Source organism: Chlorocebus sabaeus, chromosome 1 (genome assembly GCF_047675955.1).
Source record: "Chlorocebus sabaeus isolate Y175 chromosome 1, mChlSab1.0.hap1, whole genome shotgun sequence".
Lineage (NCBI taxonomy): Eukaryota > Metazoa > Chordata > Mammalia > Primates > Cercopithecidae > Chlorocebus > Chlorocebus sabaeus.
In genome coordinates, this window is record NC_132904.1 from 65,878,350 (window position 1) to 65,891,592 (window position 13,243).

At 39.9% G+C, this 13,243-nt stretch overlaps 1 protein-coding gene across 1 annotated transcript; it reads right to left on the reverse strand.

The window, feature by feature from the left end:
• Positions 1 to 11,286: 11,286 nt before the first annotated feature.
• OR52N2 (olfactory receptor family 52 subfamily N member 2) lies at positions 11,287 to 12,251 on the reverse strand. The gene is given in 2 exon segments (XM_008019867.3): positions 11,287 to 11,486; positions 11,489 to 12,251. Coding segments are annotated over 2 exon segments (963 nt in total).
• Between the last annotated feature and the right edge of the window lie 992 nt (positions 12,252 to 13,243).

The window sequence follows — 13,243 nt, forward strand, 5'->3', positions numbered from 1 at the left end:
TGCTTCAAATCACATTTATAATTCTTAATCTAACAGGAATGTATCAAGTGCCAACATTATGTCAGTTGTTATTCTAGACAATAGTGATATAGATATAAGATATAGCCCATATAAATTGACAGTCTGGAACAGGGAAGGAAATATAGAAATAAAACGTCTTTCTGAGTTCCCTTGTTTTACTTTTGGCAAGAAAAAATGTGAATCTTACATTTCCCAAGTGCTTAGCAACACTTAATTTGGCTTCTCATTATCTTCAGTATAGAATCCAAAATCTTAGTCTGGCATGCAGATCCTATATGGTCTGACTCTATCTTACTTCTTTATCATTCACTGAAACACTATCCACATTCTATATCTTAGTAGCAACGAATTGCTTGCATTTTTAAAATGCATTATGTTCTCTGTCACCACTATAAATTTTCACATGCTGTTCCATCTGGTTCAAATGACATGAACCCTCTATTTTCCTTCATCATATTATATTTTCCTAAATAAGTCTTAAAGAGAGATATCATTGAGTCCAGCCTGGGCAACATGGCAAAACCCCATCTTTGCTAAAAATACAAAAAATTAGGCATGGTAGTGCACACTTATAGTCCCAACTTTCTCCCACTTCCCCGGATAGCATTATGCAATTGTGTTGTTGCAGATGACAGAATTCTCTTCTTTTTTAAGGCTAAATAGTATTCTATTGTGTATGCATCCCACATTTTCTTTATTCATTCATCTGTTGATTGACACCTATGTTGATTCTATAAAGTGGCTAATATGAATAGTGCTGCAGGAGACACGGGAATTCACACATAAATTTGACAAACTGATTTCAAACCTTTTGGGTCAATACTTACATGTTGGATCATATGGTAATTCTATTTTTAGTTTTTTGAGGAGCCACTGTAAAATTTTCCATAAGGGCAGTACTAATTTACATTTCTACCAACAGCGTACAAAGGTCTACTGCTGCAGGCTCTGTGAGACAGCCAAAAAACTCTGAGTCCCGGATGTGCAAGGGGGAATGTCTGCCCACAAACACACATCCTCACTGGGGAAACTGAAGGTCCAGTTCATGGCAGAAGGATTTGACCTTAACTGGAGCTGAAATACATTTAGAGAGCTGAGTGAAATAGAGGGGTAGAGGAATCAGCCAAAAGAGCCCTGTGGGCACTCTCAGCCCCCAGGAAAGCCATTCCTGACTGTCAGTGGAATTGGGGAAAGACCACAGGGAGAAGGAAACTTTCAGTTTAACTTTGTAACAATTTCAACCAAATGCCAAGTTTCTTGGACAGAATCTGGGGGAGGAGACAAACAGGGAGTGCAGATATGAGGACAGAAACTGCAGCAGAGAGGGAGGCATGAAACCTGAAAAGTCGTGCTTGCATTCTCAGAGGGGAGGCTTGTAGCCTGGGACAAGTTCTCAGTCCTGCTCACTCACTGCCTGGAAAGAAACTCAGTGCTGTTAGGGGTGAATGGTGGAAGCTGGACTGGCCTTTCAAGCTGTGTGGGAGCTGGGTAAGGCCTGTCTTTGCCAGCTTTCTCCCACTCCCCTGGCAACCTGTATGACACAGCAGAGGCAGCCATAATCCCCCTGGGAACATAACCCCAGTGGCCTGAGAACCTCCCCTTCCCCCATAGGGGCCACAGCAAGCCCCGCCCAAGGAGGGGCTTATATCCTCCCTATACTACCACAGCTTGTATCCTCCCTTCCTCCCTATACATCAGCTTGTGTCCTTCCTATACTACCACAGCTGATGTTCTTTTGAAAGTGCCACCTCCTGGCTGGAGGCCAACTAACAACAACAACAAAAAAAAAAACAGCACACTAAACAAAACTGTAAACAAGGACCCTAACAGAGTCCACTTCACTCCACTACTACCTCCATTGGAGCAGTTGCTAGTATCCACAGCTGAGAGACCTGAAGATGGATCACATCACAGGACTATTTGTAGACACTCCCCAGTACCAGTCGGGAGTCCAGTAGCCCTGCTGGGTGGCTGCGCAGAACAGAAATAACAATCTCTATAGTTCAGCTCTCAAGAAGCCCAATCCCTAGGGAAAGAGGGAAAGTACCACATGAAAGGAGCACCCCATGAGACAAAAGAATTTAAGGAGCAGCCCTTGAGCCCCAGATCTTCCCTCTTACCCCAGATCTTCCCTCATTATCCAAATGAGAAGGAACCAGAAGAACAATTCTGGTAATATGACAAAACACTGTTTCATAACACCCCAAAAGATCACAATAACTCACCAGCAATAAATGTAAACCAAGAAGAAATCTCTGAATTGCCAGAAAAAGGATTCAGAAGGTCAATTTTTAAACTACTTAAGGTGGCACCAAAGAAAGGTGAATACCAAGCTGCACAGCAGGAGGTGAATGGCAGGTTAGAGAGCATTACCGCCTGAGTTCTGCCTTCTGTCAGATCAGCCGGGCATTAGATTCTCACAGAGGTACGAACCCTATTGTGAATTACACATGTGAGGAGGATCTAGGTTGCGGGCTCCTTATCAGAACCTAACTAGTGCCTTATGTCCTGAGATGGGACAGTTTAATCCCGAAACCAACCGCAGCCTCTGCTCCCCTATCCCTGGAAAAACTGTCCTCCACAAATAAATTCCCTGGTGCCAAAAAGGTTGGAGATCATTGCAATAAATAACTACTTTTCAAGTTCATCCTGCTTTCTTTTTGCTGGTTTGGTTGGTAATTGTGTTGGGGATGGGGCATGGCGGGTAGAATCTAAAACATGTTGAATTACTTCTTTTAACAAGACATGCCACTTACCCTCGCTTACCTTAAAAGTGTCCTTCCCAATTACGTCTGTGGATGTAATGCTGAACACTTGCTTAATCACTTATTTGCTACTCTGATACTTGATTTCCCTTTTCAGTCTCTGGGTTGCTTTTTCTTAATTTTTGAGGTCTAATTTTTCTCTCCACTTTGAACACCAGTGGGCAGATTATTTGTATTCCCCATTGCACTGCAGGGCGCTCTGCTTTATCTGGCTATTCCTCAGAAATGAACAACAAAACAATTCCTGTCTTTTCCAGGAGAGGCAGCACGTCTTGCTAAGTGCTGTGCTTCTCACAGGACCTGACACTATGTGTCTACATCATGGGAAAGCACCCTACAGCTGCTAAAAATTCTATCATTTGGAATGGCCTTGAATTACTTTAATAGAACTTCTTTTTGTCTTAATATTGTAGTAGGTCTAAAATATTCCCAGAAAATGATTCTCAAACTTCCTCTGAGAAATGTATGGATTTTAAAATCTATGTTGGTGTCTTACATTCTTTACTCAGAAATTATCTTATTTTTTAATTTTAATTCTTCTTATTTAAATTTTTTTTTCTTCTTATGTCTTTAGGATTTTGACAACATACATTTATTGTTCTTCATAGAATGTCTTTTCCAGGCTTGAAGTTTATTTTCTAAAACATTCATTACATTCTACAATCAGTGATTACAAATACTTGTATGTTAAGTGTGTCTTTAAAGAATTATCATTTAAAATAAAAATTGTACAATATAGCCCTTAGACTCAAATGTCTTACAATCTACTTCTCTTTCATATTAGCAAAATCTTCATATTTTATAAATACAGAAGAACTCACATTCAGAATTCATGAAAGAGTAAGCAAAACTTGAGTCCAAACAGGTTTTTTCACTACAACACAGCTCCTAATATTGGTGAGACTATCTAGTAAGGGCTAAGATCACAGGCTTCAACACCATAGGGTCCCTGAACTTGACTTTATTTCTTGGCCTTGTTATCATCTCAAATCTGGAATAGCTGCCCCAAAATTGCAAATGGCTGAATGATCACTAACATCTCTACTGAATTTTTCCTGTACAGAGGTTAATTACTGAAACTTTTTCCCCTTCTCTAATTTTATCCAATGAGTAGCTCCTACAAGGTGTTTGAAAAACTCTAGATTGAGTCAAAATTTGTAAAACAGAAACTGTTTCATCATGAAAATGACATAGTTATTTTCTGAGTATGACATCTCACACAGCAAAATCAGGAATGAAAACTTCTTGACTTCACATTTTTTAAAAAGACAAAGAGAACAAGTGTTGATGAGGCTATGAAGAAACATAAACTCTGGTACATTGCTGATGAAAGTGTAAATTAGTATAGCCATTATGGAAAAAAAAGTATGGAGGTTCCTCAAAATATCAAAAATAGAATACCATAAGATCCAGCAATCCCACTTCTGGGATTATATCAAAAGGAAATGAAATCAGTATGCCAAAAAGATGTCTACACAACCATATTCATAGCTACATTATTCACAATATCCAAGAGGTGGAAAAAATACAGGTGTCCATTGACAGATTAATAGATAAAGAAAATGTGGTACATACACACAAATACTACTCAACCCTAAAAATGAAGGAAATCCTGTTATTTTTGACAATATGAGTGAACTTAGAGGACATTATGCTTAAGTGAAAAAAGGCACAGAAAGACAACTACTGTATACTCTCATTTATATGTGAAATCTAAAAAAAAGTTCATAATATATTATAAAATAAAATGAGTGCTATAAAAATTACTTACAATATAATCGCACTTTTAAAAACATATCATATGAAGATATTTATTCCCTTTGCCTAGTTGGCTCTTCCTCTACTTTCAAGAGGCAATTTGAATGTTCTTTTCTCAGTAATGAGTTTTCTACTCACCTTGTCTAAGTTAGTGCCCTTGTGATAGGCTTTCATTGCTTCTACTACATAGCAGGCAATCATCCTGGTTTTTGAGACACATCGGTACGCAAATCTGGTAAAGATCCCTGACTTTGTGGTGCTAGGTGCTAACAATCTTTTTTTATTTTTTTTCCTTTTTTGGGGGGTGGCCAGGTGTGAGACAGTCTCACAGTCTCACTCTGTTGCCTAAGCTGGAGTGCAGTGGCACAGTCTTGGGTCACTGCAACCTCCGCCTCCCAAGTTCAAGCAATTCTCATGCCTCAGTCTCCCAAGTAGCTGGGTGTATTAGTCCATTTTCATACTGCTGACAAAGATATACCTGAAACTGGGTAATTTATGAAAGAAAGAGGTTTAATGGACTTACAGTTCCACGTGACTGGGGAGGCCTCACAGTCATGGCAGAAGGTGAAAGTCATGTCTCATATGGTGGCAGACAAGAGAAGAGAGCTTGTGCAGGGAAACTCCCATTTTAAAAACCGTCTGATCTCCTTAGACTTATTCACTATCATGAGAACTGCATAGGAAACACCAGCCCCTATGATTCAATAACCTTCCACCAGGTTCTTCCCATGTGGGAATTGTGGACGTTACAATTCATGATGAGATTTGAGTGAGGACAGAGCCAAGCCATATCATTCTGCCCCTGATCCCTCCTAAATCTCATGTCCTCACATTTCAAAACCAGTTATACCTTCCCAACAGTCCCTCAAAGTCTTAACTCATTTCAGCATTAACTTAGAAGTCCACAGTCCAAAGTATCATCTGAGACAAGGCAAGTCCCTTCCACCTATGAGCCAATAAAATCAAAAGCAAGTTAGTTACTTCCTACATACAATGGGGGTACAGGCATTGAGTAAAGAGAGCCATTCCAAATGGGAGAAATTGGCCAAAACAAAGGGGCTACAGATTCCATGTAAGTCCAAAAACCAGCAGGGCAGTCAAATCTTAAAGTTCCAAAAAGATCTCCTTTGACTCCTTGTCTCACATTCAGGTCAAACTGATGCAAGAGGTGGATTCCCATGGTCTTGGGCAGTTCTGCCTCTGTGGTTTTGCAGGGTATAGGCTCCCTCCTGACTGCTTTCATGGGCCAGAATTGAGTGTCTTCAGCTTTTCCAGGTGCACAGTGCAAGCTGTTGGTGGATCTGCCTTTCTGGGGTCTGGAGGACTGTGGCTCTCTTCTCACAGCCCCAATAGGTGATGCCCCAGTAGGGACTCTGTGTGGGTCTCTGGCCCCATATTTCCCTTCCACACTGCCTGCGATAGCAGAGCTTCTCCAAGAGGACCCCACCCCTGCAGCAAATTTCTGCCTGGGATTTCAGGCATCCTCTGAAATCTAGGTGGAGGTTCCCAAGCCTCAGTTCTTGACTTCTGTACACCCACAGGCTCAACACCCTGTGGAAGCTGCCAAGGCTTGGGGATTCCAACCTCTGAAGAAACAGCTCAAGCTGTGCCTTGGTCCCTTTTAGTCTGAGTGGAGCAGCTGGGATAGATGGCACCAAATCCCCTGACTGCACACAGCAAAGAGACCCTGGGCCTGGCCCATGAAACCATTTTGTCTTCCTAAACCTGCCAGCCTGTGATGGCAGGGGCTGCTTCAAAGGTCTCTGACATGCCCTGGAGACATTTTCCCCATTGTCTTGGTGATTAACATATGGCTCCTCATTACTCAGGTAAATTTCTGCAGCCAGCTTGAATTTTACCTCATTATCAGGCTACAAATTTTCTGAACTTTTATGCTCTGCTTCCTTTTTAAAATGGAATGCTTTTAATAGCACCTAAGTCACATCTTGAAACCTTTGCTGCTTAGAAATTTCTTCTGCCAGATACCCTAAATCATCTCTCTCAAGTTCAAAGTTTTACAGATCTCTATCAGGCAAGAGCCAAATGCTGCATCTCTTTGCTAAAACATAACAAGAGTCACTTTTGCTCCACTTTCTAACAAGTTTCTCATCTCCATCTGAGAGCCCCTCAACCTGAATTTCACTGTCCATATCATTATCAGCATTTTGGTCAAAGCCATGCAACAAACCTCTGGGGAGTTCCAAATTTCCCACATTTTTCTGTCTTTTTCTGAGCCCTTCAAACTGTTCCAACCTCCGCCTGATACCCAGTTCCAAAGTTGATTCTGTATTTTTGGGTATCTTTTCAGCAACACCCCACTGTCCTGGTACCAATTTACTCTATTAGTCTGTTTTCATACTGCTGAGAAAGACATACTTGAGACTGGAAATTTACAAAAGAAAGAGGTTTAATAGACTCACAGTTCCACATGGCTGGGGAGGCCTCACAATCATGGTGGAAGGTGAAACACATGTCTCACGTGGTGGCAGACAAGAGAAGAGATCTTGTGTAGGGCAACTCCCATTTTTACAACCATCAAATCTCCTGAGACTTACTGACTATCATAAGAACAGCATACGAAAGATCCACTTCCGTGATTCAAGTACCTCTCACCAGGTTCCTCCCATGACATGTGGGAATTGTGGAAGTTACAATTCAAGATGAGATTTCGTGGGGGACACAGTGAAACCATATCACTGGAATTAGAGGTATGTGCCACCATGCCCAGCTAATTTTTGTATTTTTAGCAGAGACAGGGTTTCGCCATGTTGGCCAGGCTGGTCTTGAACTCTGGCCTCAAGTGATCCACCCACTTCAACCTCCCAAAGTGCTGAGATTGCAGGCAAAAGCCACTGAACCAGGCCTTGTGGTGCTAATAATCTAACAAGAGCATGATTCGAGAGGGCATCCAATAATGGTTAACATAATAAATATGTAAATTTTATTATGACTTAGAAAGGAATGCACTCTATAAAAATATGAGAGTAAGAAAAAGTTGGGAGTACTAGGTGCACTTTTAAATATGATGGTCAAGGTAGAAATCTTTGATGTGGTCACTACTGAGCAAGAAAGTATGCTTCTGTTAGTAGTGGGAAGAAACTCAGAGGTTGGAATATAAAGTATTTATCTCCTCTAATTTATTTTCATGGCTTTTGTAGAAGTCATTTGTTAGAGTGAGTTAGAAAATGCAGAAATGTTGTTTAGTCCTGTGACTATGTACATGTGTGTAATACCATGCAGCACCTTGAAGAATTTGATGTTAACAGTGGAGGGTGGCCACGTTCTTGGCGTCTTGAACAAAGGATTGGACAAAACGCACAAACAAAGAAAGGAAGGAAGGCATGAAGGGATTTATTGAAAATGAAAGTACACTCCACAGTGTGGAATCAGCCTGAATATAGAGGCTCAAAGGCCCTGTTACAGAGTTTTTGTGAGTTTAAATACCTACTACTTGGGGTATGCTGTATGTAAATGAAGAGGATCAAGTAAAGTTACAAAGTTGTTTACTCGGTGTATGCCTTATGGAGAGGGTATTTATTTCCTCTCATAGCTGAAATGTGGATCAGCCTTATGTTCCCTGCCTCCAAACCCTATTTTCCTGCCTCAATGGCAGCCCTTCATATTTTAATAACCCATTTTCTGAAAAAAATTCCATCACCTTGTCCAGTGCAGGTACATCACTGGAGGACTTTACAGCATCCCAATCAGAAGGAGCATGCTATAAATTCTTTACTTTGTTAAATTCCTTGTAGAAACGGTACAGCGTATTATAGTCATTAAAATTAAAGACACTGGAACCAGACTGCCTGGATTTAAATTCAAGACCTGCCATTTGCTGGCTATATGACTTTCATTAACTTATTAACCTCTCTGTGGCTCAGAGAAGTTATTTTATCTGTAAGTCTGCTTATCTGTAAACTGGGCATAAAATGGTACCATCCTGACCGTGGTTTTAGGATTAAATGAGAATGCAATACAGTAATACGTTTCTGGAAAATAAATGCTACGTACTTTTTGTTGTTTCTATTATCTTGAAACCATTTGTTTGTGTGTGTGTGTGTGTGTGTGTGTGTGTACAGTCAACACTCTGAAATTAAGTAACTGTGGAGGAAGACATAAGGGATCTCTACACAGGAATGCCTTGATTTCTGAAAAGAACCTGGGTTGGTGCATGAAAAAGTGTGTAAAAACTGAGAAAATGAGTTTTAGTGGAAGAAAGAAGTTGGAGAGGAAAAAACAGGAGACAGGGCTTAAGAGGCAGTGGTTATGGCGGAGATGTGAGCAGTCCACAAGGGTAACGAATGGGGAACAGCTGCGTAAAGGTGAAGGGTGATTCTAATATACTTAGTATCTCACAAATGAAGAACAATGTGGGGCATGCCTGAAGTTCTGATAAGACTCACAAAGCACTTCCTGATAGGACCTCTGTCTACCTTTCTAGTCACATTTTTTTACTCCTCACCCTTTCTCTTTTACCTCTGAATATACAAAAACCTTTGTGAACCTAGACTTGCTATTCTTTGTTCAGCCTTAATATTAGAGCTAGGTTGTTTATTTTTTTCCAAATAATTTCCATCTGCTCTTTCTTGTAGAACACTCATACATGTAATTCGAGATTGACCTTATATACTATTTCCCTGTAAAATCTTTACTTGCTACCTCCAATAGATATTGATGATCATGCTCTCAGGTTTCATGAGTTTTGTGAACATCTGTGAGGTACAATGACCTTGTTATCATTTTATAATAATGATTCCATTGCATTTTATATCCTCTACTAGACAAGGAATTAACTAGTGTTTTTGTTTTCATTTACATTTCTCAGCATATAACATGGAGTCAGGCACATGACTGTACCCAGAAAAACTTGTTGGCTGACACTGATAGTATGTTCATGAGAACTCAATGAAAACTTGCCTATGGCCAGGCATGGTGGCTCACACCAGTAATCCCAGCACTTTGGGGGGCCAAGGCAGGTGGATCTCCCGAACTCAGGAATTTGAGACCAGCCTGAGTAACAGAGAGAAACCCTGTTTCTACTAAAAATACAAAAAATTAGCTGGCCATGGTGGGGTATGCCTGTGTCACAACTACTCAGGAGGCTGAGGTGGGAGGATTGCTTAAGCCCAGGAGGCAGAGGTTGCTGTGAGCCGAGATGATGCCACTGCAGTCCAACATGAGTGACAGAGTGAGACCCCATCTCAAAAAAACAAGGGAAAAGAAAAGAAAGCTTGCCCACACAAAATTGATACTGCACTGTGCACTGCCTGTACAACTGGAAAGATTTATCATCAAACTATAATTTTCATAACGAATCAGAGTTGAAACTAATAGCTCATAAAAATAACTAAAATTTATTGAATGGTTAGTATACATCAGAGATTGTGCTACATACTTTTTTTTGCATCAGAACATTTAATCAGAAGAAACATCTCTGTGATACATTTTCTTTTTCACATTTGGAAGAAAATATGGAAGTCAAAATTTAGAGAGATTATGTAGCCTGTTCAACTCTTAATTTCTAGTGGCTAGAAGTTAAAAGACAGAGGACTTAAAACTTGAGATGAATTGAATCTGAAACCGATATTGTATTTCCCCCAATTCTTTCCTAGTAACTTTTTACGTCCTTCACACTGCATTTATTTTTTCTCTCTCCCCTTTCTTTCATATGTATGTCTTCTCACATATCCCTGGCTACAGTCCAGATTCTGAGTATCTTGAAACCAGGAACTGTATCATCTGCCTCCCTCTCAATAAATCTAAGGTATGACTAATAATATTGCTTAAATTAGTGTGTCAAAAAATGAATTGAGTGAATGAATAAATACATTACATACTAATAACTTAATGTTTTGCCTGCTTAGTCAATAATATAACAATTATATTTTCAGGTCAATTTTATAATTTATTTATTTATTTTATTTTTACTTTAGATTCAGAGCGTACATGTGCAGGTTTGCTGCAAGGTTACATTGCGTGATGCTGAGGTTTGGGCTTCTGCAGATTTTTTCACCCAGAGAGTGAATGTAGTATCCAACAGAAAGCTTTTCAGCATTTATTCTTCTCACTCCTTTTGAAGACCCTGGAGTCTATTGTTCCCATTTAGATCTATGTTAAATGGAGACGCTAAACTGATGACATGAGAAAAATAGAATCCCTGGACATTCTTCTATGAATTATACAGTACTTTAACACTTATGTTGCCAACAATTAAAATTGGGAGATTTCATAGAACATATAAATCTAACTTGTCTTAAAAAAAAATACTGAAAAATATTGAACACTGGACCCATGTTTCCCTATGTCTCCATAGCCTCCCCTTCTTACACACAATGCATAGAATGTCACCAGGTCTACTGTCCTCATTTTATTACCTTTCTGGTCTCACAGACATGTGAGCCTATAAATGCTTAAGAAACTCAACTCTTTAAGTAATGGGTATATTACTTCTTTATTCTGCATTCTCTGCTTTGGAAGATCCTTGTCCCCACTCGCAACACACACAAATTCATGTACTTGCAAAGACTTCAGAAAATTGTCATATTATGGTGACTTATGAATTTATGTCTTTATTTTGATTTTTTGTTTCTATTTTTATTTTAGGTTTAAGGGGTACACATGCAAGTTTGTTACATGGGTAAACTGCATGTTGTGATTTTAATACCATTTTATTCACATCTTTTATGAAATTTTTGTCTCCATTATTTTCTCACCACCTCAAACAACATGTCTATTCTATGTTTCATTTGTCACAAGTAAAGTTAACCTTGTCTTCAAGTAAAAATTTAATCATACTTTCCCGAATGTGCTTGGTCTTGACTCCATAAACAACTGGGTTCATGGTAGGAGGCAGTAGCAGATAAAAGTTGGCTACGATGATGTGTATGTGGTTTGGGATATTGTGTCCTCCAAAACGATGAGTGAAAAAAGTGACAAAAGCGGAACATAGGTGATCACAATGGCACACATGTGAGATGTGCCGGTACGGAAGGCTTTGTGACGAGCATCTGCTGATGACAGGCTCATAACAGCCTGAAAAATCATAGTGTAAGATACAGAGATACAGCAGATGTCAAACACACCAATCAGGAGAGCAACCATCAGACCATAAATAGCATTGACCTTGAAATTGCCACAGGATACCTTGGCCACAGACATGTGGTCACAGTAGATGTGGGGGATGAAGTTCCCCCAGCAATAGGGCAGGCACTTGGTGAGGAAAGTGAATGGGATGATGAGCATCACACTCCTCAAGAAGGTAGCAAGACCAGTCTTGGTGATGACAGGGTTGGTAAGGATGGTGGCATAGCATAAGGGATAGCAGATGGCCACATAGCGGTCCAGGGCCACGAGTATGAGCACCCCAGACTCCATCCCTGTCATAATATCGACAGAAAACATCTGGGACAGGCAAGCATTAAAGTCAATCTCCTTGAAGCTCAACCAGAATATGCACAGAATATTAGGTACCATGGTGGTGCACCAGGTGATATCAGTGAAGGAGAGCAGGGCCAGGAAATAGTACATGGGCCGGTGCATGGCTTCCTCATGGCTGATGAGGCAGATGAGCCCACCGTTCCCCATGACAGCAATGATGTGCATAAAGCAGAATGGCAGGGAGATCCAGATGTATGTGGCTTCCAGCCCAGGAATGCCATTCAAGATAAAGAATCCTGGGGTCAGGCTGGAGCTGTTGACCCCAGACATGATGGCTGACAGGAGAAGAGCATTTTACACTCTTTAGTAGTGGCAGTTTCTTAGACCAGAAATGAAATCAGTGCTGAGTAGAGGGCTTAGAAATAATGCAAGAATACAGTGACTTCTCTAAGATGTCTAAAACGAGAAGAGGTGATTAAATCCCTCCGAATTTACACTGCCTAACTTCACATTCCACTTCCTGTTCTTCCTGGTGTATGATACTGGCGAGTCATTTTGCCATTTTATGCCTCAGTTTCCTCAATCTAAAATGAGATAATAATTCCTAAAATCAGAACATTGTCAAGAATATTCAATAAGATAATTTATGTAATGTGCTAAAACTGTACATAGTATATAGTGAATACTCAACAAATATTATCAGTAATCACTACTGTTATTGTTATTTCTTTTCCCAATATAAAGCATTCTATGTGAAAAAACTTACCATAATAAATACTTATGAATTCAGCCCTGATCCAACTCGAATGTCATCTTGTACTTTAGCATGGAAAAGACAGCATGAGATTCTGAAAACTTCAACTGTATTGAGAGATTGTGAGGGAACTTTAGAAGGTAAGTGCTAGCACAGGATAGTTACTATGGACTTCAAGAGATTAAAATACGTTCTCATGTTTTAGATGAAAAAATACATAAATGTCTCTTAAATCAAGAATAAAATCCAGGGGAATTTTATCCAGCTAAATTTTTGCAAGTCTCCTGCTAACTCTAGGTTACTACGCAAGTGGACATTGGAACTTCTGCAAAGAGAACTGATCTGTGTGGAATGATGCCTTGGATATTTTTGCTCCTTCTGAGGTAGCCAGAGGGCACCAGAGCCACAAAACCAGAAGGAAAAAAATAAGGACAGTAGGATATCAGGAGAAGTAGGAATTTCTGGCTCTGCACAGCCATCTTGTAAACTAAAACTGATCACCCATCACAGAAAATTATCATATCTTTCCAAGCATCAACATCATGTAAGTAAACAGTCAATCTCTGCT